The following is a 27,930-nucleotide window of genomic DNA, read 5'->3' as shown; positions in this document are numbered from 1 at the left end:
TCAGAAAAGGCCAGTGCCAATGATAAGAATTATTGTAGTTTATTTTTCTAAGTTAATGACATTCGTTCATTGCTAATTTTTATTATTACAGAATATGTCAGTAATGCAACAGTTTTCCAGTTACACTATGTTTATTGATGTTATGTTTATAAGTATATGATTGCAAAATAAGGTGCTTTAAGTTCTTTTGTTTTCAGGCTTTGTTAAATTGTAGATTTTCAAAATAATTATTTGAAAAATGTATATTTATTTATTTGTCATTTAATATTATAATTGATATGTTGATTCAGCTGATATTCCTTGCATAAATACTGTATAGTATTAAGTTAAGTTTATTTTGTAATTTCATTTAATTTTTTTTAAGTTTATGATTTAAAAGAAAAGGTTTAGTAGTTTTTTTTCTAATTAAAGTCCAATTTTTTTGGCAAAAATGAGCTGTGTCATTTTATTTTGTAATTTTACCCGACAAGGGTAAAGATTAAATCAAATAGATTTTAAAACACTTGACAGCTCCTCCTTCCAGGTATTAAATAAAATTACCAAGGTAATTTAAATAGTAAATTAGTAGTATTTTAGTATTAACTCATCTGTAATTATATGCTAATTTCAACTATCATTATAACTTTTAAGTTTTATTATAAATAATCCTTTATTTACATCGGCTATCAGAGTCATTCTGACCTCTTATCTCTTTAATGTTCGCCAATTCTCTTTCTTCTTCCCCTCTTTGCAAAAGTTGTCCATGTTTCAGTAACCTTTTACATATTTTCTTTATTATTTTTATAAATGCTCGTATATATTTTATATTGTATTCTCAGAATGAGATTTATCTTCCCTTTGCATCATAATATAGTTTATAAATAGTGTCATCGTTTTCTTCCAGTATATTGTTGCACATATTGTGCACAATTACTTTATGAACAATCTAATTTTAGAGAAAACCTGATCATTTTTTACTTAAGAAAACCCACAAAATTAGATTATTATTTTTTTGATTAAGATATTATGTTTTAATCTCTTCTTTCTTAATTCACATATAATTTGTAACTTATTTGGTTTTTTCTTACCTTAATTTTATCAGTCTTATCTCAATATTCTGTATTGGTGGTTCATGTTAGTTGAATTTATATATGTGTATATATATATATATATATTTTTTTTTTTTCAAATATTATATTTACCACTGTCAAATAGAATAATTTAAATACTTATAATATTATAACCACCAAATACAGTCAGAATAAAAAGGTAAGAACACTTAGTTACCTAATTGTAACACTTTTGGAGGTAAGATAATAAAAGGTATTTTACATTAAATTATGTACTTATTAAATCATGTTTACCAATTTAAACATTGTAATGTCATATTCAGTTTGCTTATTTATAAGTTTATATACATTTTTATATTTACTGTGAGGGTGGTAAAATTCTCGGCCTGATCGTGAAATTGAGGATTTGTGTTTTCAAAATATTTTTATTTTTCAACATAATCTCCTTCCATACATTCATCCAGTAGTGTTCCAGCACCATTACCGTCTCTATAGTGTTCCTTCAGAAGTGCTACAAAGTACTCGTCTACATCCCAACCCTGTAAAGGAAGACCACTGCACTGCCTTGTGTCGCTTCCAGTCGCTACACCCCCCCCCCCCACCATTTCTAACCCTGATGGCCTTTAATGGGAGTTGTCTTTCGCCCTCTAACTTTTTACATTTCACAGTAATAAGCCAGGCCTCGTTGGGATGCCACCGATGTAAATGCCTCGGTAAACACTTACATTGGTGATTTTAAAACTCAGTCTTTGCCTTTGCTGTATGCCTTGTCCAGACATCTTGAATGTTCTTCATCGTTTCCTTCTGAACTAGCTAACCGAGTTCACAGAAGCACGAACCCCGTGCCTAGTTCTACTTCTATTGAGCCAATTTCTAGTAAATGTCTCTAGATTCGAGGCAAATTTAACAACATACCACCAAAAAATGTTTTTCGCAACAACAAAATTTAGTCCTAATTCCCTTAATGAACTCAACTTTAGTTCCTACCCCAGTCTTAGGTTAATTTACGTACTCCAGTCTACAAGGGGGAGTTGGACAGACCTCCTACTCGCTCTCAGCTCTGTCGCAGAGTCCTGCGTGACATTTACTTGCTTTCAACCATCGTCGAGATGCTGCTACACCTCATGGCTGCATGGGATCCATGCCCTCGGCAGTGCAGTCACCATCCCGTCGATAGTGTCATGTGCTCATTCAAAACTGCCCTCGTCAAAACACCCCGCTATACCACACAGCTGCATGGTAACCCATGCCCTCGGTAGTGCAGTCGCCATTCCACCGACAGCTAAACAATAAAAAATAATCACCACTAATACTATCTAACCATGGCTTGATGCCATTGTGCCTACCTCTGGCCAATCAAACTGTCCAGGCAGTCCCTAGCCACCCGGGGTGCTACTCTACTATACCCCTTCAGTCGCTCTGCTCAGAGCGAGGAAACAGAGGAAGCCAGCCACAATACTCCAGTCTCTATGAGTCTTCCAATTAACTCGCAGATCAAAGAATGAATCCACTTGCTCAAGTTCCCTAACAACTCTGATACGCTCAGCCTTGTACCAGAGACAGAGATAAAGGACATGGTGTCATTGACTCTACAGTCTGGGCACAAGCCCAAATCAACCAAACCAAACCTAGCCAAATTACCCCTAAAGGCACCATGTCCTGAAAAATTGAAAAATTGAGCTGTATACCGTTTGAGGAAAACCCAACTAATTGCTCACAGCTTCCTAACATTTGGAAAGATACCATGCGTGTATTGACCTGTAGAAGAATCGTCCCACCTAGCTTGCCAAGTGTCAAAACCTTGGTCTTCAATTTCTTGCACCCTGAAGTAAGAAGGCCTTCCTTCTTGGAGATGTACCGCTTGCTACATTCTGTACCCATCTACAGCTGCAATCTCTCCTTGATTGGATGAAAAACTTTGATGAGTGAGGAAACTTTTTCCCTCACTCAAAGACTTTTCCCATCGCAAAGACTTTTTTGTGGGCAGATGCCCTGCTGGAAAAATTCCTCATTTTTCTTCCCGAATTATTTTTTTAGAATTTCTCTCAAACCACCATAAATTTTTTATTTTTTCTGTTTTAGGAAATTAATTGATTTTAGATGTCGTCTAAAAAGACTCTGTTTAAATGACCATTAGATATTAACTTACACCCAGAATTCACTTGGTTGAGAAGAAGTAGAGATATGTATCATGCTTTTTTTTGATGTGTGTAAAAAACATTTTAGAGTGGACAGTATGTGCTGAAAGGCAGTGAGTGACTTTGCACAGTAAAGGAAAGCAGCGTAATGAAATAATTAAGATTTGTTTTTTCTGACTAAAAACATTTTTATCTCTCAGTGGTACTTCAGCTCAGCAGACTAAAACTTTGATCAACAGTTATGTGAATGGTGGTTGTGATACATCTGTTCTTTGCCTGTATCTTCTGGTCAGGGTAATAGCATTTCAGCAGCAAATGATGAATTAGAATCCTCGACTTCATTTTGTTATAAAGATGATGTTTCTAAGGCGGAGATTATGTGGGTTCTCAATTTTGTACAGAATAAGTTATCCATAAGTTCAAGTGAAAATATTGGTGTAAGTTTTCAAAAATTATGTTTCTGATAGTTACATAGCATCAAAATTCCAGCTTGGAACTAGTAAATGCTCTTATGTCATCAGTCATGACCTTGCACATTGTTTTGATGGCATTCTGCAAAATCAGTTGCATTCTTGTGTTAATTATGTAATATGCTTTGATGAAGCGTTAAATAGAATTGTACAGAGGGGTTAAATGGACTTATTTGTGAGATTTTTTGATACAGAAACAAATAAAGTACGAACTAGGCATTATAACAGTATATTTTTGGAAAAGTCCACTACTCAACATCTTCTCAATGGTTTCATTGAAGATATAGATATATCTCCCCTCTAGATAAAAGCAAAATATTACAAATATCTATGGATGGTTCAGATATGAATGTAAGCTTTTTAAAAATGTTTAGTGATCAGCTGATATAGGAATATTAGTATTTGCGGTTTACATGTTGTAAATGGAGCTATGAAAACAGGGATTGAATCTACTGAACGGAATATTCATAACTTTTTAAGAGGTCTTTACTTCTTGTTTAATGAGCCCAGCGCAGCATGCTGAATTTACCTCAATCACAGGAAGCAATAAATATATAAATTGCCTTTGAAATACTGCACAACTAGATAATGTGAAATGCTTAGAATGAGCCTTTTGCTAATTTTGGATGATAAAGAAATTTATTGACAAATCAAAGAAACTTCAATCTAAGCCATACACCATTGTTGAGCATTGTAAAGACAAATTCCTAAAATTTTGATTTGCATTTTACAAATTGATTTTGTCTCACTGTGAACCCTTTTGAAGGCAGTTTCAAAACTTAGAGCCTCTTGCTCCTTATTTGTTTTCACATCTTAATGATCTACTAAAAACGCTTCTTAGTAGTATAATTAAATCAAGTAGTATAGCTGCTGCAAACACTTCAATTGATATTACTAAAAAATTTACATGAATTAAAGAAAATTGACCTTTGTTTTGTAACAACTAATTTTCTAAAAGAAATAAAAACATCAGAAGCTGATGAATTGAGGTTTCGTTAAGTGCACCAAACTTTATTAGTTAAACTCATCTCAAAGCTTGTTAAACAAAGTCCTTTAAAATATAAAGTTATGATGGGTTTATCATCATTAGATCCAGCTATTTTACTTCATGAGCCTGAACTTGGTATATGAAGCTAATAGATTTACTGAAAATATAGCTGTAAAAGCTAAGAAACAATATTCTTTACTATGAATGACTGCTAAAGAAGCTCTGAGTAGCAAGTTCAAAATATTTTGAACTGAAAACAATGAGATAAAAGTTAAGAGGAATTTGGATTGATTTTTTTCATCTATTTTACTGGAAAAACCAAAATATGTGGATATTTGGGAAATAATAAAACTATGCCTAATTTTTTCACATGGAAATGCAACAGTCGAACGTGGCTTCTCCATTAATAATCTCTTCTTCTTGAGAGTTTGCACGAAGAGGTAATAATTTAAAACCTTTTTGATGCAATTGTAGATGCTTGGAGCAAGTAGAATATTGTTATTATCAAAAAATTGTTCACTGCAGTAAGAAACTTTAGAAGATAATATGAAGATTGTCTTGTAGTAAAAAGAAAAAACTTCTCTAAAGAACAGAATAGAGTCCTGAAAAGGAAAATGCAACCAAAAATTAAAATCTTGAAGAAAGGAAAAAGTTGAGTTACAACCTTTGCAGACAAACAGATAGCTGCCAAAATTAAACTTTTAGAAAAGAGCAAACCATTAGAAACCTAATAAACTATATAAACCTATATAAACTTTATATAAACCTAATAAATTGGAGAAACATTACCTTGAATTTTTATAATACTGTGTACGTAATAATTAGAAACCAGTGTTAAGTTGTAGAGTGAGTATGGACTGTATTTTGGTGGTTGAGATGATGAAATAAGCTAAAACATATTCTTCTTGAATAATTAAATTTAATCTCTCACATTAGACATTTTTTGAATATCGAGAAATACAAGTCGTATTAGACTGATAAATAAATGACACATTAGTCAGAATAATACCATTGAACATTATCAATAAAAACTATAAGCCACATTAAACTTTAAAGTACTAAATAAAACTAGTCACATTAGAGTACGAATGAAATATTACATTAAACAAATCATGACCGCACTGAGCAGGATTCGGCACTCGAATGTTCGTACGAGACTAACTCGCCGGCCAGCATAAGTAGATGCTAGGAGTGCAGCACCAACTGGCTCAACATGGAACAGAATACACCTCCCACCAATTATAATTTCATTAAATTATAATTTTAAGATACATTATCATGAGATACAATAATAAAAAGTAATACATATAAAAATAGTTATATAAACCTTAAAAGAACGTAAAAAATTGAAGTTACCTTTATACAATGTTGCCAAAGGCAAAAAAAAGAAAAAAGACGACAACAAAGCAAATAACTTAAAATTAAACAAATACATGAAAATGACGTTAAAGAAATTTTGTTAATTACATTCAGCATCACTGAGGTCATCACAACATCTGAATTTGGAAGAAGAATTAATTTATTAATAGTTCTTTTTACTATTGTATTATTAGTTTTTACATCAACTAATCTAATTAATCCATCATTACCTTGATACACTTCAATAGTTATTCCCAATTTCCACATCAGTGAAGGGAGATTACTTTCTTTGATTATAACTGCATTGCTAACACAAATGTTATAATTTGAAATTTTACACTTATTCCTCTGCTGCAAGGAATGTAAATAGTCATTTGACAAAATTTTCCAAAAGTCTTTCAATAATTTTTATATAAGCTGCCTCCTAGTAAGCCTGTATATTAATTAATGCCTGAGAAATCAGGATCAGGTAAAGAAGTTAACGGAGCAAAGGTTAATAAATGTCCAGGAGTAAGTGGAGCTGTATCAGATGATGGTCTGGAATTTAAGCATGCTTCTATCTGAATTAATAAAGTAATTACAATAGAATTTCCCATGACTCTTCGTAGGTGAAATTTCATGCCCTTCACAGAAGCTTCCCACAAACCACCCCAATTAGGAGAGTACGGAGGAATGAAAGACCACTCTATGTTGTTTGAGGTACAGAAAGATTTAATTTTGGAACTAGCATCATTGGTTTCAAGAAAGTCATACATTTCTTGAAGATAACAATTTGCACTGCAGAAGTTTTTTCCATTATTGGAAAAAATGTGAGAAGGCAATCCTTGATGTCCTACAAATCTTCATAGGGCAGCTATGAAACTTTCTGTAGATAAATCAGTTACAAGTTCAAGGTGTACTGCCTTGGTGCTGAGACATACAAACAATGCAATGTAAGCCTTGATAGTCGAAGGATTAGTAGATTGAGTCTGCCGATCACCATGACGGATAAGTATTGGACCCACATAGTCAACACCAGTTGACTGTAATGTCTGGAAATTGTGACTCTTTCTTTTGGCAGTTGCCCAAGTAACTGACTCTAAGAGGCTGAGCTCTAAAACGAAAGCAAGTTAAACATTTATAAATGATGGAATAAATTATGATTTTAGAATTGACAATCCATTATTTCTGTCTGAGTGATGAATGAATTAATTGTAATCCTCCATGCGACAATCTTAGATGTTCATGGAAAATAATCAATCGAGTAAGATGACTATGAGGACTTAAAATTACATGATGTTTAACATTTAAAGACAAGTTTGAAAAATTTAAACGACCTCCAACGCAAATAATACCATTTTGATCTAAAAATGGGTTGAGAGAAACTAATTTGCTTTTCTTCAATATAGTCATATTTTTCTTTAAATTGCTTAATTCCTTAGCAAAATGCAGTTCTTGAGTTTGACGAATAAGAATTTCCAACATGGAATTGATTTCTTCCAGTGAAAGTTCTGACGATATACGATTATTTTTATTTTTTAAATTATAAATGAAATGACGGCAATATGAAAATATGTTCATAAAAACGAAGAAAGTTATAAAGTTTCTGTTGTTTGAAGAGCAGCTGAAAACACATTAGTTTTGCTAGGCTTCTTCTCTTCCTTGAGCGAATCTGGCGGAATCATAGAAACTATAGGCTGATTCGATGGCCAGGCATTCTCGTCTTGTTCCAGAAACAACAGACCAGTGCACCAAAGTCATAACGAGGTTAATACATCTGGTATACAACCACGTGACAAGACATAGCAGGGTTATCCTTCGAAGGAACATGCTTTCATAAGCATTCGGCAGTTAACTCTGTTTGCGACAAATATCTTCCATCTATTGCGAAGACAACCAGTAAAGTACTACTTCAGAATCCGACCAAAAATGGATTGAACCAAAACTTATACCTAAAATACACTTAACCTTATTAAATTTACAAGATAACAGAAGAGCAGCATTTTTCTGGAATCTGTGTTGCAACAAATTAAAATGATGCCTTGCATTCTCATATGAATTTGCTAAAGTACAGTTTTCCTTACGATACAACAAATCTGCCTTGGTCATCACAAAAGGTATTTTCAACGAAATGTTTTTTGCAGAAGGATTCCTCCTCAGTTGAAAAACAATCTTCCATCTCTTCAGATCTCCAGAACGACTCTATTTGAGAGGAAAGCTATTCATTACTAACAAAAAGTGCTATTGAATCTGAATTATTTGTCTGTTTAATAGGTTTAGTGGGGATTTGACCAGAGACTATGAAACCAAGACTAGTTTCTTTTATATTTCAAGAAACTCTATTTTTAGCTGGACAGGTTTAAGCAAAGAAAGATAATATTGAGCTCCTAAAAGAATATCGACTTGCCAAGGGACATTAAAATTAGGATCAGCAAGAAAAAGGTGACAAGGAATTTCCCAGTCGGTTACATCTATAAAATCATTCGGTAACAAACCGAATAATAATAGATGGCAGTACATGACATTTCAAATTAAAATTAAAATTTTCATACCTAGAATTAATATTTAAATTAACACTTAACGTAGATTGAGTAACAACATTCCTAATATCTGAGATCAGCATTAAAACAGGTTCGGTTAATTCAAAAACTTTTCAGGCCTCCCTCGTTATAATATTTTTCCAGTACCTCAATTTCTTTATTATTAATTATTTCTAATATTTATAAATTATTGTAATTATTAGTAAACTTATGTTTGTTCTTTAAAAAATAATCAATAACATTTGAAAATTTAATATTTACCTTTTTATAATTGTAAGAGTGCTCTGAAAACCTTTTTATAAACGATCTTGTGGATTTACCTATGTATTATTTCAATTGTTACATTTGATTTTAGTTCCACAAAGTTTAAATTTGTTAATAATTTAATTGTTAAAAAACATAAAAAATTATAAAGTTGTAAGACTGATCTAAAATTAAGATAATTATACATTTTTTGAATTGATTTTTATTTCAGTATGTATATTTTTCTAAAAAAAAAAACAAAAAAAACTGTTTAGTACTTGTTTGTTTTATGTTTTAAAATGTAGGGCCAAGAAAGATCAGTAGCTCGATCAAAGTACGAAGAAGATGTTTATCCTAATAATCATTCAAGTGTTTGGGGTTCATATTGGAGTAATGGTAATTGGGGTTACAGATGTTGCCATTCATTTATAAAGGTATATGTTTTATTAATTTTTTACTATAAAATTAGTTTATAGATAATTGTAGTAATAATATACTCGTCTGATAAGTTCTGCAAGATTTAGTGAAGTGAATAAACTATACTTTTTACTTTAAAGTAAATACTGGTCAAGTAAAGTAAACCCTTGAGACTAAGAGAATAACCTTTTACTAATTCTTATAAGTAAACACTTGTAACATTTGTAGTTGTCCAAGTATTTGCGAGTAGTTTTCCCATTTTGCTTTTACTTATCCAGTATTCTCTTTACTTATCAAGTAAACACTTATATGATTCATATCCTGTACATCATCATGTTCAGACACGATTGTCAATACATCAAGCGTTTCTTTTGTTTTAATCAATCCAGCACCGTTTGCATGTCAGTCTTTTAGCAAACATCATCATGTCTAGTGAAGAGACTAATTTTGAAGTACAAGAACCAGTAGAACCATCTGCGTCAGAAAGTAGCAGAATGTATTTGGTAAATATTCTTAAAGACAACACCGGTGTTTTAGACCGGTTTATGAGTTCTAAAAGAATTGCCGCCAAAGAAAAAGCATGGAACACTATTCAGAAGGAATATCAGAAAAGTGCGGGGAAGTCAATTACAGTAGAAAAACTAAAAAAAAATTAAATAACATGAAAACAGACCTTAAAAAGAAAACTGACAAAAATAAAAGTGGGAATAGAGCAGTGAGATTACTAAAATGGGAATCAAACCTCCTTGAGTTACTTGAAATTCATGAAAATCCTGTACTGCATCAGATACCGGGAGCAACCAGTGTAGGAATTGAAAATAGGATTCAAGAAGATACCCCAATACAGCCTATAACGAAATCGCTAACAAGTCATCAGATGAAAATCATTTAAAATCAGGACAGCCTGAATAGTGTAAAAAAATAGACAACATTGGGACACTGATGACACAGCCTATCTATCAACCACTGATCTTCAACGACTCGTTCTCAATAAGCAGCTGAAACTTGCAAGAATGCAGATGAAGAGAGAGGAAATAAAAATTAAAACAGAGGAGACAAAACTGGAACAAGAGAAAATTAAATTACGTCAGCTGCAATCATCTTCAACAGAATGGTGCGAAGTTAATGAAGAGAACAGATTTTGATCTCAGCCAATACATATTGTTGAAGTAATCCTTATTTTGTATTACTGTAAAAAAAATGTGTGTATTTAATTTTTTATTTGTAAGCCTTAATAAAATAAAATAAAAACGTATCACTTCCAAAAAAAAAATTAAAAATTCATTTATACTTGCGGGGGCCGCGTGCGTATGTGTGCTAACCCATGCTCATTCATTCGCGTGCACACACACATACACACACCAGTATAAAATAGAAATATCCAGTATAAATGATTAATTTTGTTTTTTCTCTTATACTGATTTTTCTCTTTATTTATTTTTCTCCTATTATTTATACTTATTACATTTTTTTTTATCTACAAAGTGAGGTAAGGAAAAGGGTAACAAATTTATAATAATAATAAATTTTATTAAAGTTTAATAATAAATGATAAATATAAAAAAATGGTAAAATGATAAGGAGTTTATTCCAAATCAATTTTCCAACAACAAAGCCATGATTTCATTTCTTCTTGCTTGCCCTCTGAGACGAATTCCATCCTCTTCAAGTGCTTCTGGTTCTTCATTTTCATCCTCTTCTCTTTCATAATTGATATTTTCTTCTAACCCACAATATTCGTCATTTAAATGTTTCGTAACATTGTGTAAAACAGAACAAGCCACAAATACTTTCGGAATTTTTCCCAATTTTACACGGACAAGATTCGCCAATATCGGGAACCGTTTCTTAAGTTGACCAAAAAAATGAGTTCAATAACAACTCTTTCTTTAGATTGTTGTTTATTGAACACTTCTTCCTGCCTGTTTCCTGCTGGTTTAAAAGGTGTTATTAACCACGGGGCAATTCCGTACTCACTGTCTCCCAAAAGGCATACCGTACCATTAAATTTAGCCATGGTTTGGCAAACACTGTTCTGTTTCCAAATGCGACTGTCATGGGTGCTACCCGGCCAAGAAGCATCAACGCTAGTGATTTTTTCAGTGGAATCACATGTTACCTGAACGTTGATGCTGGGAGACTTCTTACGGTTTATGTAACAGTCTCCGTAGCGTGCTGGTTTATTTATTTCTAAGTGTGTGAAATCCACAGCACCTATTACGCTCAGCATTTTAAAGCAAGAACTCCATTTTCTCTTGGGTTCATTTAACTCATGAGCATTCTGTGGAAAGTGAATCCACTCAGATGCCTTTTCATTTATTTTATTCAGAACGCAATCGAAAGTTTTGCATACTGTAGAACAGTGAATCCTGAAATCTTCACTGACACCGTTTTGAAATCCAGGGTCTGATAAGTACCGCAAAAATACTTCCATCTTCTGTTGCGATGACAGAGCACCTCCTCGCTTTTCATTACTTTCTTCCAAAAAAGCGTTCGTCAAAAATTCAACTGAATCTTTTGTAAAACGAATTAGTTCTTCATATCTTCTTGGACTCAATGCTCGCCTTTCTTTGTAAGTTTTTGGTTGATGAATGTTGACAAAGGCAGCCATACCAAGTATAAAAAATTAAATGAAAGTTTGATAAGGTTACTAGATAGCTACCTTGAAATTCTACCAGTATATACTTGAATACTCTTCCGAACTCAGGATTTTATTCACTTGTTTTAAGTAAAGTCTGACCGGAATCAGTAATTGCGTGTAGTTACAAGTAAACGCTTGATAAGTAAAGGTTATTCACTTGCCTGTTTTACAAGTAAAGAGAATACTTGTCAAGTATTTGGTTTACCGTAGTTTATTCACAGAACTGCAAGTAAACACTTGTATAATTGCAAGTAAAAGTAAACACTGGTTTTTATTCACTTCACTAATTAAATAATTTTTAAACTTAAGGGTTAAAAACAATACTTTTAACTTTAAGGATGAACTAATTCCTCAGCCCTACATTGTTTTTTGGAGGAGCAACTCAAAAACTTTTAATTTAATATTTTTACTGCACAAAGCCATTTACGGCAATCCCAAAGCGCATGTGTCAAACACAAACATTGCCTACTAGGCCTCTCCTATCCACGACCTCCACCATTTTTCCATTTGTGCCTGGGACACTCCCTCTTCCTTCGTCTAGCTGGAATTCATGACCTGACTTTCCAAGGTATTCTGCTTCCCTTCATTTGTTTCACATAACCATACCAGGCAATTTGTCGTTCTTTAATTTTGTCAACTAACAAAACTGTCCTGTCCATCCTCCTTAGATAGCATCATTTCAAAATTAATCCTCAATGGTCAATCAACAACTCCTCCAAAAACTCATCTCCATTGCTGTCACTCTACTTTTCAGTCTAGACTGAAGAGTCCACAATTCTGATTCTTTAGTGTGTACTTTCAATAAAGGAATTGAATATTTTCTTCTTGGTGTTTTTTGATAATCAATCATGCCACAAAACTGGGTGCCAAATTTTAGAAATCAATCTACCAACTTTTTTGAAGATATCATTATCTGGTCTTCCACTTGCACTAATTTCTCCATAAATGCTCTTTGACCAGATCTGCGACATCATTTGACACACAAAACTATCGCAATACTAAATTCTTTTATGCTACTTCTGAAGAGATCAGACATACATTGATTATCAGATTTCATTCCTTTATACGACTTTAATTTCTTATATATGGCCACTGACATAAGTGCTTTTGCTCTTTGGGATTTATGAACAACATTATAGAAATTTAAAAAGTCCTCAATTATTTCACTACCAACACCCATTTTTTCTGTTACTGACAACATAATTACATTCATTTTCAGTTCCTTTAACTCTCTGAAAATCTCAGCATATTTAGTATTAAGGCCCTGAACATTCCAGCATCCAAAACTCAAATTTTTCTTTATAAGTTTCCAGATAGTATTTCCGTTTGCCTAATCCACATTCTGAGACAGATTTTTTTGCAATTTTGAGTTTTTCAGATGATGGGAAGCAACCTCATCATTCTAACTCCCAACCTGAAGGCCCAAGTAATTTTTTTAGGGCTTTCTTCACTTAGTCTTTGAAGAAACCAACTACTGACTGCAAAGCACCAGGTACTAGTTTTATCCACTCTGGGTATTTTATTTCCCCAGTACCCTCCAATCTCCAGGAGCAGCAGATATAGCAACATCCAAGGGCAGTTTAATTTAAAATTAAATTTTTTTATATTAAAAATGTTAAATGTAATTTTAAATTTAAAATCTATAAATTTATAAGTGCATTTATAATTTATTTTTAAGGTAAAATTTAGTGAAGTAAATGAAAACATTATCGGCGGTTTTCTTACTCTTGTAAACATGGTAATCAGTCAAATATTCAACAAGTTGATTGTAGTCTATTTAAATCTTTTTTTCTTAGAGTTCTGGCTCTTTCTAAATTGTTTCTTCCTCCCTCTGCTCACTTATTATTTTCTGAAACATTCTTACAATATGAAACCTTATATGTTCATTGTTCACATCGTTAGTTTAACTATTTGAAAATTTCCCATCTACGAGGTTTGTAAATAAAGTAATGAGACTGGTTCACAAAAACTTTTTATTTGCAGTTCAATTACATATGGACTCGTATCACCTTCAAAATTGTTCGCTTGGGAAGCCACACAACGTTTCAAGTGGTTTTCCCACTCCTCATAGCAGTGTTGGAACTCAGAAACCGGAATATCCTTCAGATAGTTGGTTAAATTTTTTTAATGTTTTCAACTACTAATGGTGTCCTTTGAGGTGTGTTTTTTTTAAAGTCAGGAACAGAAAAAAATTGCAGGGACTCAAGTCAGGCAAATAAGGTGGTTGAGGAACTACAGGAATATTTTTCTTTGCCAAAAACTCATTAATTGAGAGTTTAGTGTGACAAGGTGCATTGTCATGATGCAGCATCTAGTTGCCTTTGATGATTGGTCTCACGTGGGCAACTCTTTTCCGCAGTGTTTCAAGACTTTCTCGGTAAACATATTGATTTACAGTTTATCCTGTAGGCAAAAACTCCTTATGGACAATGCTATTACTGTTGAAGAAATAAATTAGCATGGTTTTGATTTTTTATTTTTGATTTGCTCTTATTTTGCTTTTTTAGGACGTGGTGAGATTCAAGTGTGCCACTCGTTTCTCTGGTGTTTTATTTCTGGATTGTACTCAGATATCCAAGATTCATCACTAGTAATAACATTCAAGATAAGTTTCAATTTGCCCTAGAAGATTGCAGCACCACTTCCATCCTGTTGTTTTTCTGTTCAATAGTGAGGTTTTTTGGGATCGATTTTGCACAAACTTTTTTCATGTCCAATTTGTAAAAATTTGATGAACTATGGTATGGTTCAAATTCAGTTGTTCTGCAGTCATTCTGACGATTAATTGCTGTTTGTACCGTATCAAGTCTCTGATTCGCTCAACATGGTAGTCACTTTTTGACATTAATGGTCTTCCCAGAGCGTGGATTTTCCGCAACTGATTCCTGGCCATCTGAAAGTGCTTTAAAACACCTAAAACCTTGGGCTTGTGACAGAGTGTCATCTCCATACACCCTTTTCAATTTTGAAAAAGTTTCAGTAGCATTCTCAATGAGTTTAACACAAAACTTGATTGCACAACTTTGCTTGTAATTATTATCACTCATTTTTGAAATGCACAACAAAAACTCGTTTCACAAAAGCTTGTTTACATCTCACATGGCAACAATAGACTGAAAATATTAATACCTAATGTAAATCAACTGTTCATATAACCATATATTTACTAGTAACTTTACTGTGTTCCCACTTTGGCTGCTAAAAAAAAAACTAGTCTCATTGCTTTATTTACAGACCTCGTACATCAAAATCTAGTTTCAATAATAGTTAAGAAATTCTGATGAAACAAACAGTTAAGAATAGCCCTTATATAAGCTTAGTGACAAATTCATCAAGGTTATCTAAGCATCTGTTGTGGATGCACATACTTCTACAAGAAATGCTATTCAGTACTTGATTTATAGTCATATAAAGTCTTGATACACAATATCCTTAAAAAAAAAAAAAAAACAAGAAAAAAACAATATATCATAAGTAATTAATTATAAAATTTAATTTTTTATTTTTATTGATTTAAAAACTTTTTAACTATTCTGCGACTTTTCAGATACAGAATGTAGCTTAATATTAATATTGAGCTGTCAAATGGAGTAATTAATAAAACTCAAAGTTGGGTTTCTTTCATTCAATCTTTAGATTGTATCCAGCCTTTATTTTTATAATTAATGTAAATTATTAATGTACTTTTAATATTATTTAACACTTATATGTATATTTTATATTGGATTGGTATCTGTTGTAGTGTTGAAATGTTCAGTGCTGATCAGTTTTATTGACATCAAAATTCTATTACAATATTGCATGTGGAAAATAAATTTATTTATTCTTTTAGAGGTTATGCAGATTTTTTAATTCTACCAACAGTAGAATATATCTACTCATCCTTAAGGATAATCTCTATTACTTCATACCAATCTTTCTTTTAACACCGGTAAAGCTCTACCATTTCATTTCCAGGAAAGTTGCCCAATGTATATGCTATGGAACTTCTCCCTTTTTTTTCTGTGGAACCATTAAAATAGACAGTTCTGTGTATTAAGTATAAAAAGCTTTCATAGTTTGATAGTTAGGTTATTTCTCAGATTGAGAAATAATCCTGTACTGTCAGAGTAGTAAAACTGGTATGTAAAAACAAACATGTGTGTCAAACTATACCATAAATGTTAAAGTATTTAAATATTTTTCAGGTGTTTGTTTAGTTATAAAATAAAAAAACAACTTCAAATGATTTTTGGTTAACTATCTTGGATTAGACCAAGTTTAAATGTACGAAGTTGTGTACAGCTGCATATAATTCCTTTTAGTTAATTTCTATAAATCTAACTAGAACATAGCTGTTCACTTTTCTTACAAATTTTATGTAATGTGTAACTTAATATGCAACCGTACATTTCACATGTTTTGCACCTCTTCTTCCCCATATATTATTGATGATGTATAATGCATTATTTTATTAAATATTTTTAATAATATTGCCTTACTTTTTAAAATGGGTTAAGTCCTCCAAAAGTAAGATAAAAGTTGATTCTTACGTTCTCTTTATTTATTTATATTTTAGAAATCAGATTTTTGAATTTTAGTATTTAATTTATACATTGTTCTTTAGCCATTATTAATTTTTTTCCATTTCTTATTACAGATTAAAAAAAGTACATACTATTAAAGTAAATACTTTTAATATCTACAGATTGCGTAATAATAATTGAGAGGAATAATTATCCAAGGAGAAAGAATAAAGATGTTAAAGTGATATGCTGATGACAGTTCTTTTGACAAAAAATATGGTAAACAAATATAAGGGTAAATCAGATATAAACAGGATTTTTGTTCCTGAGCGTCTATGGTTGGTAGGACTGGGGTCGCGCTTCTAGTATGCTTGGGTGGGGTCATTAGGAGTACAGAGAGCTGGCCGTTCCACACGCCCAACCAATTCATCAGTAACGCTCATGATGTCATAATAAACAGCATGGTAAGAGGTGTAATTGGAAAGTTTTAAGGCAGTTTCCATCACTGCCCAATAGGAAGGACAAGGTTTGCCTCTGGGTGTGGAAGGGAAAGCTTGTTTTGTCCTTGAAATGCCCTGAAAAGATCATTGTGATAGCTTTGTTGAGTAAGACATCCTGGTGAGTGAAGACATGTTTTTGGTTCTGGGTTCTGGGTTTGCTTCCACAACCCCCCTTTTCCCTTGATTTAGCCCCTGTCAACTTCTATCTTTTATCTTAATTGAAGTTTTCACTGAAAGGGAACCGATTTGACTTATTGAAGACACCCAGGCAAATACGGAGAGTATTAACCATTAAAAAAGAAAATTTTCACGAATTCTTCCAGAAGTGGACACACTGCTGGAATCAGTGTATTCAGAAGGAACTACTTTAAAGGAGATCCATCACAATAGCTTGTAAGTACTGTCATTTTGAAATTATAATCCAGTCTTAAAACTTTCCAATCACACCTCGTATTATTGATAGGACTGTTGAACCCCCAAAAATAAATAATATTTTACGTTTTTATAAAAGAAATGAAGAAAAAAAATTAGATGATACACTTTTTGTTATAAAATATAAAAGATTATTCTTTTACATTTTGTCATATTTATTTTCTGAACATTTTGTCATATTTGTTATTAAAAGTAAAAAAAGGTTCTGCAGGCAATAGCCTATAATTAGGATAATTATTCACAGACTTGAAATCATTATTTTTAGTCTTTAAATGAATAGTCCCTTCAAATCATGGATGATGAGAAAGGTAGACGAGTTGAGACTTCCAAGATGTGGGTGTGATGCAGAATGATATACGTCAGATGGCAAGACCATATAACAAATGAACAAAGTATTAAGGAGAATCTGAGAGAACAGGAAAATGCTAAATGTGATTGAATACAGGAAAAGGAAGGAATTGGCTAGGAATTTGCATAAGAAGGTGTTTATTAGTAGAATCAATCTTCCTTAAGATGAAGGAAGAGACTTCAAATAATTGATGGGATTATGGAAAAGAGAAAATATTCGGAAAAAAGAGGTTAGCAAACGATAGAACTAGGTGGAGAGCAGCAGCTGTGATAGGACCTGCCCTAATGGCAGAACACTATGAATAAATGAGAATTAATTGGGTCATTTACTTCTAAATATTAATCCATGTGTGTTGTATTAATAGCATGATATATATTGATGTGTTTTGTATTTGTAGGAATCATATTGTACTGGAGAAACTGGTAAAGCAGCTGCTGCAGCTGAAAAGAATGATATCCAACCATCTATATCGGTTGTTCAAAAAAGTTTACCTGGAATAACTTATTCCTCATCATCTTCTTCTTCTTCTCCTTCATCATCATCTTCTTCATCATCATCAGCATCGTCATCCTCTTCATCTTCATCATCATCTGATAAATCTTCAGAAGTAAGTTTTTTGTTACGTAAAATCTGAATTAGATTGAGCAGTTTATAAGCATTGACTTTGACTTGTCTGTTGATCCAGTGAAGAAATTAGTATTAATGTTGTAGGCAATCTACCACTGTAGTAAGTTGGTTAGTTCTTAGATGGTGCCACTGGAACATTATATTGTAATAAATAAATCTGGCTCACTAGTTAAGGTTAGCAAGCGAAGTGAACATAGGTTAAGTTTGGTTAGAATATAATTTAATTTTATTTATTTATTTTCTTATTTCAATAGCGGCATTTCAGTGGGGCCATCTAAGAACTAATTAATTAACTACAGTGGTAGATCACATACTACACTAATACCAAGAAATTATTATTTGTACTTTTATATTCAATCTGTTATATCAAAGATCTGATATTCACATTACACATTTACCTACTCTTTCAGAACTTATAATGAAATTTAGCTTATTAAAGAAAACATGGTTATAACATTTTTCACGGGTATACTGAAACAGTATGTTCTAATAAAAAAAACTTCTTAATCTTGTATTCAATAAAATTAATCATATAACTATTTTAAAATAAATAAAATCTAATCATATAATTATTTTAATGAATGACCTCTAAACAAGGATCAGCAGAAATAAGTATCTAAGAATTATATTATTGAAATTTTAGAGTTAATTAAGTTACTTATAATTATTGATTATTTATATACATATTTGTAGAGGCTTACAGAAAGTTCCAAAACAGCCACATTTACAAAACAACTTGGTTAAAATTATTAAAAGAACTATGAAATAAAAGAAAAAAAAATAGTCTGCATGGTCCTACCCACTGAGTTGGTCTAGTGGTAAAACTCATCATTGTAAATCAGCTGATTTCAAAGTCGAGAGTTCTGAGGTTCAAATCCTAGTAAAGGCAGTTATTTTTATATGGATTTCAATACTAGATCATGGATGTCGGTGTTCTTTGGTGGTTGGGTTTCAATTAATCACACATCTCAGAAATGATCGACCTGAGTCTGTACAAGACTAAACTTCATTTACATTCATACACATCATCCTCATTCATCATCTAAAGTAATACTTTACAGTCATTCCAAAGGCTAAACAGAAAAAGAAAGAAAAGTAGTATGCATGATTCTACACTTGGCTTGTGAGCACATTATAACAATCATTTATAAATTTTGAGTAACTATTTACAGATGGGTCTAAGTTCTATTTATTTGATTATATATGGACAACATACACATAAAAAAATTATTATTAACTACACTTCTTGATCTGGAAACATAAAAAAACAAATTAGTACCAAACTTGCCATAAGAATTTTAAATTTTATTAGATTAATTATGGCAAGAATATTGATCGAGTTATTAAAAATTTTATAAATTATCATCAAACAGAAAACCTTCCACCTAATCAGCAATGAATAGATAGAAAATATATTTTCAAGTATTCCTTGAATAACCCACTGGGTTGGTCTAGTAGTGAACATGTCTTTGTAAATCAGCTTCAAAGTTTAGAATTACAACGTTCAAGTTCTAGTAGAGGCAGTTACTTGTATATGGATTTGAATACTAGGTCATCGATACCAGTGTTCTTTGGTGGTTGAGTTTCAATTAACCACAATGTCAGAAATGATCGACCTGAGACTGTATAAGACTACACTTCACTTACACTCATACATATCATTCTCATTCATCCTCTGAAGTAATACCTGACGGTGATTCCCAGATGCTAAACAGGAAGAAAAAAGTATTCCTTGAATAGCGGAAAGGACTAAGTGCACTAAATGTGGTATAATACAGATAGCTTACAAACTTGTTTTGAATTATTTCAATTTCATGAATACATTTCTATTGATAAGGCCTATATATGACTGCCTTGTACTCTAGTGTATTCCTGACTAGCATATAATTTAATTTTATTTTAATACCATTTGGTGAGAACATTTTTATATTCTTCATCACAAAACCAAATTTTTTTTCAACCTTAGCTACTACTTGATACATATGTTTCTTATAAGTTAGACAGGGATCAAGAACTATTCCAAGGTCTTTTATCTGAGAGACTATTTCAGGCTGTTTAATTTTTTTTTATGCATGTATTTATTTTATTATGGATTATGAGTTAAAACTAATACTTTACATTTACTTGTATTTAATTTTAACTGATCTATTAAACTTCATGCAGTTGCACTATTAATATCAATTCGACATGGCTTGTAATCCTCTTAACAATTGACCAGTCTTTAAATTAACTTCATCGGCAAACAGTAAATATTTACATTTATTAACACATGAAGGTTAATATTAATAAATATTTGAAAAAGTAGATAGTCCAAGTTTCTTCCCTGTGGCACTCCTGAGTTGCTAAGTAGTCTAGATTCTTCACGTTTTAAGGAGACGTACAAGGTATGTGTCGTCAAATAGATTTTTACCTGAAAAAAACTATTCTCAGGACCTGATATCCTAGGAAGGATATGGATAAAAAATTTATTAATTTCTTGTAAATTATCTTTTCCTAAATAATAATCTACAATTTTTTTCATTAAGTATTTTATTACGCCATGTTAGAGTATGATCTTTGTCATAATATTTGCAAAAAATAAATATTATATTCTAAGAGTTTGTATTAATAATATAAATTGTATACTTCCATAACTCAGACATTTTCGCTCGGGCTCACCATTGTTCTACTATCTCCACTCATGGGTATTTCTTACCCCAATTTGTCAAAATTCATAAATAAGTTTCTAATCTTTTTGACTATACTTTCCTTTTGTTGTTCTTGACCTGTATTAATAAACTATATTCTTTTAATAAAGTAGGCAAAATTTGAAGACAGAAAGACAGTTTAATCTGAATCTCAGAAATTTAGGTATTATAATGAAATGTGCTACCAGTAAAGATTGCCCAAATTGGACTGAGATCTTTGATCCAATACATTATTAGTGTGAAATTTAGTATTGCAATATTCACTAGACATAATTATTACTAATAAAACTTTATTATTAACTTAAGTATGCTACTTTTAGCTTTTGTATTCAAAACAAAGTTGTTATAATAGATTTCCATATAGCTTACCCCCTTCTAGTAGTTCAGAGACCACACATATAGCTGACTCCCTATGTGATAACAAAACTAGCCAGACACGTCATCTGAAATAAACTTGCAATTCTCTGACCATTACAGTTGCCTACCATCTTCAATTGTTATGTCATAATTTGTTCATCTTACTGTAGCAAAGGAAAAAATTCCATGTTAAATTATTTAAAAATTCTGGTCTGAAATCTTTTTTCTGAAGTATAAAGAATTTATTTTTGTAGAAAGTGATGATTCTGTGATCTAGCCTTCTGTAAACTTTATGTTAACTGGGAGGTAATAGGACTAAAAATTTGGTTTTAGCAAAAATTAAAAAATATACTAGTTTCGTTGATAAACTCAAGAGATTTTCTTAAGTTTGTGTAAAATTATATTTAATATGATTTTTTCTTATTAACTCTATACAATAAAAACTCACAAGATAAATGAGTTTTTTAATCTTTGTAAAAGAAAGCCTTTTTGCCTTTGTGGCATTCTCCAACATTTTCTTGGTTCGATTCTCTTAAAAAGCTTGTTACTTCATATATAAAATAGAAAAGATATTCAGTTTCCTATAAATAACTTTTTTCCTCTAAGTCTAAAATTGATAGAGTTGTGGTCAAAATCCCCAAAAAAAGTTCCAACATTTAAAAATTAATTTTACTCATTGACTTATATTTAAAAATAAAACTATATGACCTTTAATTGTAGATTTTTGGTAGCAAATAAAATAGAATGTATATATCTTAAGCATAGATTATTTTAAACCTTAAAACAAATTTTTCAATGAACCATTTTGTTGAATTTGTTCAATTAAGTCTGCAAGATATATTTTTAATTATTGTGTATACATTTTGAAGGTATTTAAATTTCCTATAAAATGATAAGTGTTGGATTCGTTTATCATTATTAAAACATGTGTTATAGCTATTTTAGACACAAAGTATATATGTGAATATATTTTTTAATAATTGTAAAAATTAACATTAAAAAAAATTTAATTAACTATACCACTTTCAGGTATAAATAATATTTTAGCTAAATGAGCTTTATCAATAAGGAGTACGTATTTTAATTATGTTAAAATGAATTTTAACACTTTTTCATTTACTTTCTAAGCACATTTTTAAGTAATTAACAAATTTTTTTTTATAACATTTTGAGACTATTGCAGACTGAGGCAACAAATCAGGATTGCAGTGTTTCAGTATGATGTAATACCCATTTGTTAGCCATTCAGAGATCAACTATGTGATTTGTGATCTATTTGCTATTGATACTAAAATATTCCCACCAAATGTGAGATTCATTCTTTCTGTTTTTTGCGGGCAAAACAACAGTGCTGCTGAAATTCATAGGCAATTTTGTGAGTTTTATTTGTTCACGCAAATGTTTGTGTGATGATAAAATTAGGTAATTTAATTTGTTTAACCCACTGGAGTGGTCTAGTTATGAACGTGAATTCCCAAATCAGCTGATTTGGAAGTCGAGAGTTCCAGCATTCAAGTCCTAGTAAAGACAGTTACTTTTATACGGATTTGAATACTGGATCGTGAATACCAATGTTCTTTGGTGGTTGGGTTTCAATTAACCACACATCTCAGGAATGGTCGAACTGAGACTATACAAGACTACACTTCATTTACACTCATACATATCATCCTCATTCATCCTCTGAAATAATACCTGAACGGTAATTACCATGACAATTTTCAGATTACCAGAAATTTAAGTTTATTGAAGGTAACAGTTTTAAATTAAAAAAAGTGATTTTGTGTAATTCAAAAGCCTCTTTGGGAACATTAATGAGAATAACTACTAGTATGTAGATCCTTTATGTTATATGGCAGTTATTTTAAATGAATTTTGGTAATTTTATTATTAATAACACAGATTGTAATCTCTTAATGGATGTATATACAAAAATTTCATAAAAAAATTGCCATTGGGTCAGTGGATGAAATTGTATGATGCACTTTAGTAACTATTTTTTTCCTCAGTAATTTCATGAAACTTTATTACAAATGTTTTCAAGTATTAGTCTATTCAACACAGTGAACATATTTTTTAATATCGGGTTTTAAAGAAATAATTATTTTAAAATTTTTCTAAAGGCTTTCCATAATTACTAAAAAAAAAATGTTCAAACGCATTTATTTTTTGTGTAATTGTAAATTTATTAAAATTGTATCGTCCAGTTTTTCAGAAATTAATTCAGTTGATTTTTTTATTATCTACATTTTTTTCAGAGTGAAGAGGAAAGTAAATCCACATCACAAGAAACCAAAAAGAAAAAGAAGATTAAGAAGAAACAAAATAAAAATAAAGAGAAAAAAGGCAAATCAGATAAAACGATAGCTGAAGATAAACTAAAAGAAGTATGTATTATATGTATTACTGTTTACCAGCAATTTTTGATTTTCTGGCCTTTAGCCAATTTTTTTCTCAAGTATGGCAGTAGAATGATTCTTTTGAATCATCTCAACAGGATTTGCCGTAACTTAAACATTATTGATTACTGGGATTATGATTAAAAATGTGGTTATTTTTAAAATGTGAAGACCAGAGATCTTTAAAGAAAGTTAAACCTAATTTATTTATTACTGTTATTTTTTTTTCACTTTATTTTCATTGTTATTTTTGTTTGTAACTTTAAAGAAAGATAGGAGATTCTCTACTTCACAAGATTTTATAAAATAATTATAAATATATAATATTTTATGTAAAGATATATTATTTTAAAGATTTAACCTAAGTTTATAACAAATCAGGTTTTAAAACTTTTAATTAACTTTCATCGTGCTATACAATTATAGAACATATTTATTAGAAACTGTTACTATATAAAAATGAGTGTGTGTGTGTGTGTGTGTGTGTGTGTGTGTGTGTGTGTGTGTGTGTGTGTGTGTGTGTGTGTGTGTGTGTGTGTGTGTGTGTGTGTGTGCGTGCGTGCGTGTGTGTGTGTGACTTGTGTATTATAATTGCTATGATGATTATGGATTTATTTATTATTTACAAAAATAGCTTATCTTAGTAGCAACATATCAATGTGTTGAAACACATAATAAATTATGATATACGGTACACACAAAAAAAGAAGGAATTTGTGGTCATAAATACGTCACTTTTACTTGAGGTCTATAAATATCTTTTCTGACAAATGATATCAGTAAACATGTAACACATATCGATTCATAATGAATAACAGTATACAGTAAAAATGGTTTTTTGTCAATCTGATTTGAGTGGTGGGGATTTTTATAAAACATAGTTTTCTGAATCTACTTTCACTTATACTAACATATGTTACTAATCTGTGATTTATGTTACAGGTTTTTCATCATATTTTATCCAATTTTCAACCAATTTGCTTGAAAGTATTATTTTTAAAATCAGCAAACTGTGTTTCATAAACACAAAGCCAAAAAAAAGTTTTGCTAATAAAAAACATGGTAGAAAACCGTAAAAAAAAATTCTGCAATTAAATTATCATAATTTTTGTACTGTTTCAATTTTTTTTGTTACAGGCATAAAAAATATCCAATCGTAACGGGTTTTTTTAAATCTCTTTAATATACTATAATCTTTTGAAATTTTTTTCACAAGAGGATAGCATAAGAATATGAAGGGAGGCAATCAGATACCAACATATTTTCGCGGAGCGCTAATCAAGCGCGGATCATTGTGATGGGAGATGGTTAAATAATATTAGTCATTAGTCAGGGACAGTAAATAATAATAAATAAGATGCACTCATACGCAACACAGATGACGCCAGCCTTATTCATCATTGTGCAGTTAGTTACAAATAAACTATTCCCTCTCATTATTAATATTCTATCATAGTTTCTTTTTATTCACATAAATTAAAAATTGCGTTTTCTTATTTAGTGCAGTATATCTTATACTGTATGGTGTCTGTAATTATAATTTCTACTATTTATCTTGACTGGGTAGTAATAATCTTTTGTAATTATTTAAAAAACTGAACCCATTCTTATTTTATTATTTTATAGTTATCTTTCAATGTAGTTTATTAGGTGCGGTATATCAGTAAAATAGTTTTTTTTTCATAATTGTAAGTCAGTTGGTCTGCCCTGTTATAGTTGTTTACAAGTTCCTGTCTGTCCCATTACACTTTTCTTTTCTTTTTTTTTTTAAATGAATAAACAATCCAATATTTGGAATTTGTTGAGAACAGTTCTCTAACAACTGCAGTATGTAAAATATGTAGAAAAGAACTCAAAAGATCCAATAACGCTTCAAATTTAAGAAAACACTTAAAACTAAATTGCATTCAAGTTCACAAAGCTGGTATTGTACCACTACATACCCAAGCTGATTTAAAAATCAGTGAGTATTCCAATGCCACAGGAGAACTGAGCTCTTCTGGTATCTATATCATCTTCCACTGGTATCTGTATCATCTTCCACATCTTCAAAATATTTAATCCAGTTGTTTCTGCACTACAAATCTAAAGATTTGTCAGTAAAGAAAGTTAATAAAATTGTTAATTTAGTAGCAGAAATGATTTTCAAAGATTTACAGCCCCTGTCTGTTGTAGAAGATGAAGGGTTTAAAAGATTTATACAAGAACTCAAGCCACACTACACCTTACTGAGCAGGAAAAAATTAATGAACAAAAATTTATAAAAATGTAAAATCAATGGTTCAAAAAACATATGAGACAAAGTTTCTTATTTCTCTATAATAATGGATGTTTGGACATCAAGAAATATGGTTCCTTTTCTGACCATAACTTGTCATTTTTTTGAACTAGAATAGGGGTGAGTTAATGTTCTTTGTTTTATGTTCAAAACAATTGCATGAAAATCATACAGGCCAGTATTGGCAAAAAAATTAAAAGAAGTTTTCAACGAATGGAATATTAGTAATAAAATTGAGACATTGATTTCAGACAAGGTTGCCAATATGAAATGCGTTATAAAAACTAGGTCTCCTTAACATTCTATGTGTAGATCATAGCTTAATCTAGTACTAAGCAATGCAATTTCACAATGTGATGGGCTACCAGATTTAATTTAAAAATATAAAAATATTGTATTGCATTTCAAGCGTAGTTAGTTGCAGCTGATAAATTAATGTAAAATTAAAAGCTGACATTGTTACAAGTGGAATTCCGTGCTTGTGATGTTCACAAGGTAAACCATTCAAGCTTATGACAATAGAGATATTTGTTGAAAGTTATGTACCTTATCAAAAATTATTCCCTTTGTTAGATGAGTTGTGCATACAGTTAATCAGTAAACTATTACTTCTTCCGAAGGCGAAAAATAAGAAAAGGTTTAGTTTCTGGGATTAGCAACTACTTGGGAAACGTGGAAAAAATTAAATTATTGCATCTACAACTATTGTAGATCCGCAGTTCAAAAAAGTTGCTTTTAGGAGTGACTGCAACTTAAAATATGCAGTAGTAGATTCATTGACAAATGAATTGTCTTTGTTATTAAAACCAGACGAAGAACAACAGCTGAAGAACTGGATGGAAAAAAGCCCAATAAACAGCAAATTTGTAGAATATAACGGTGGATTTATGGAATATTTTAGACAATAAAGATCAAGAAGTTTCAAAAAGTGTGAAATTTCTTATAGCAACTCTAATTACACTGAAGCAATATTTTGAGCAACCGTATGAGGACAGGCACACGAGTTGTATAACATTTTGGATGAAACATAAAGCAACCTTCCTGCAGTTGCTACAAAATATTTACACATTCCTAGGACCTCTGTACCATTGGAAAAAGTTTTCTCCAAAGCATGCTAAATTTTCTGGAGGGAAGAACGAGGCTGAAACAAAAAAATGCTGACATGCTAATCTTTTTGAATAAAAATGTTTAGAAATAGTCAAGTACACCTGTTTTCATGGTAATTTATCTAACAGCAAAATTTTTTATGTTACTTCTTATATTTTTAATGTTATTGCTTGTAATTTTTTTATTATTATAATATGCGTACTATTGTTTCATACTATTTTTCGTGTGCTTTAAGTACAACGCTGTACCTTTTGCTTACTTTTTAATTTAGTAGTGCTTCATTAACAGACTATTATTTATTATTAAAAGTTGTATTTAATAGAAGTATGTATTACGGTCATTAATGGAAAAATGTCAAGAAGGCTTGTAATTAGCAGTTGAATAACAAATATATATTAATTTAACTGTAAATAAAATATATAATATTTACAGTTACTTAATATTATTAACGTACTGTAAAAGTTAAGTACCGGTACAGATGTAATACATACTATGAAATTAGGTATAATGATATGATCTTTTGATACCATAGTATGTTGAAAGGCACTTTTTTAATAAGCGTACTTGCTTATACAGTATTGTTCGTAGCTGATATATTAAAGTTAAACAGGTTGAGGTGACAGTGAGTGGTGGAGGGATGGGGTGACAGATAGACAGATAGATACATTTGGTGTGGAATAAAACTGAAAAAATGTTTCTACTTCCTATTGCAGTTAATGTTTTCAACTATCGACCAATTTATAATTCAATGCAAAAGCAGTTTATTTGATTGAGTTTTTTATTTTATTGTCACTAATACTGTCAAAGCGTATTAGTGATAGTCAACAACTAATTTTCAAAATCAGTTGACTTATTTGTGTTTTGT

General features: G+C 31.1%; 1 protein-coding gene across 1 annotated transcript in view; it reads left to right on the top strand.

The window, feature by feature from the left end:
- The window catches only part of Slu7 (Pre-mRNA-splicing factor Slu7), a 46,085-nt gene that overhangs the window by 17,112 nt on the left and 1,043 nt on the right, over window positions 1–27,930 (top strand). The window contains exons 7-9 of the mRNA XM_075367258.1: window positions 9,072–9,200; window positions 18,008–18,217; window positions 23,540–23,668. Of these exons, the coding sequence (XP_075223373.1) occupies window positions 9,072–9,200; window positions 18,008–18,217; window positions 23,540–23,668 (468 nt within the window). The remainder of the gene's footprint in view (window positions 1–9,071; window positions 9,201–18,007; window positions 18,218–23,539; window positions 23,669–27,930) is intronic.

The sequence above is a fragment of the Lycorma delicatula genome, chromosome 5 (genome assembly GCF_047948215.1).
Source record: "Lycorma delicatula isolate Av1 chromosome 5, ASM4794821v1, whole genome shotgun sequence".
In the NCBI taxonomy this organism is placed as follows: Eukaryota; Metazoa; Arthropoda; class Insecta; order Hemiptera; family Fulgoridae; genus Lycorma; species Lycorma delicatula.
This window is presented reverse-complemented; position numbering and strand designations above follow the sequence as displayed.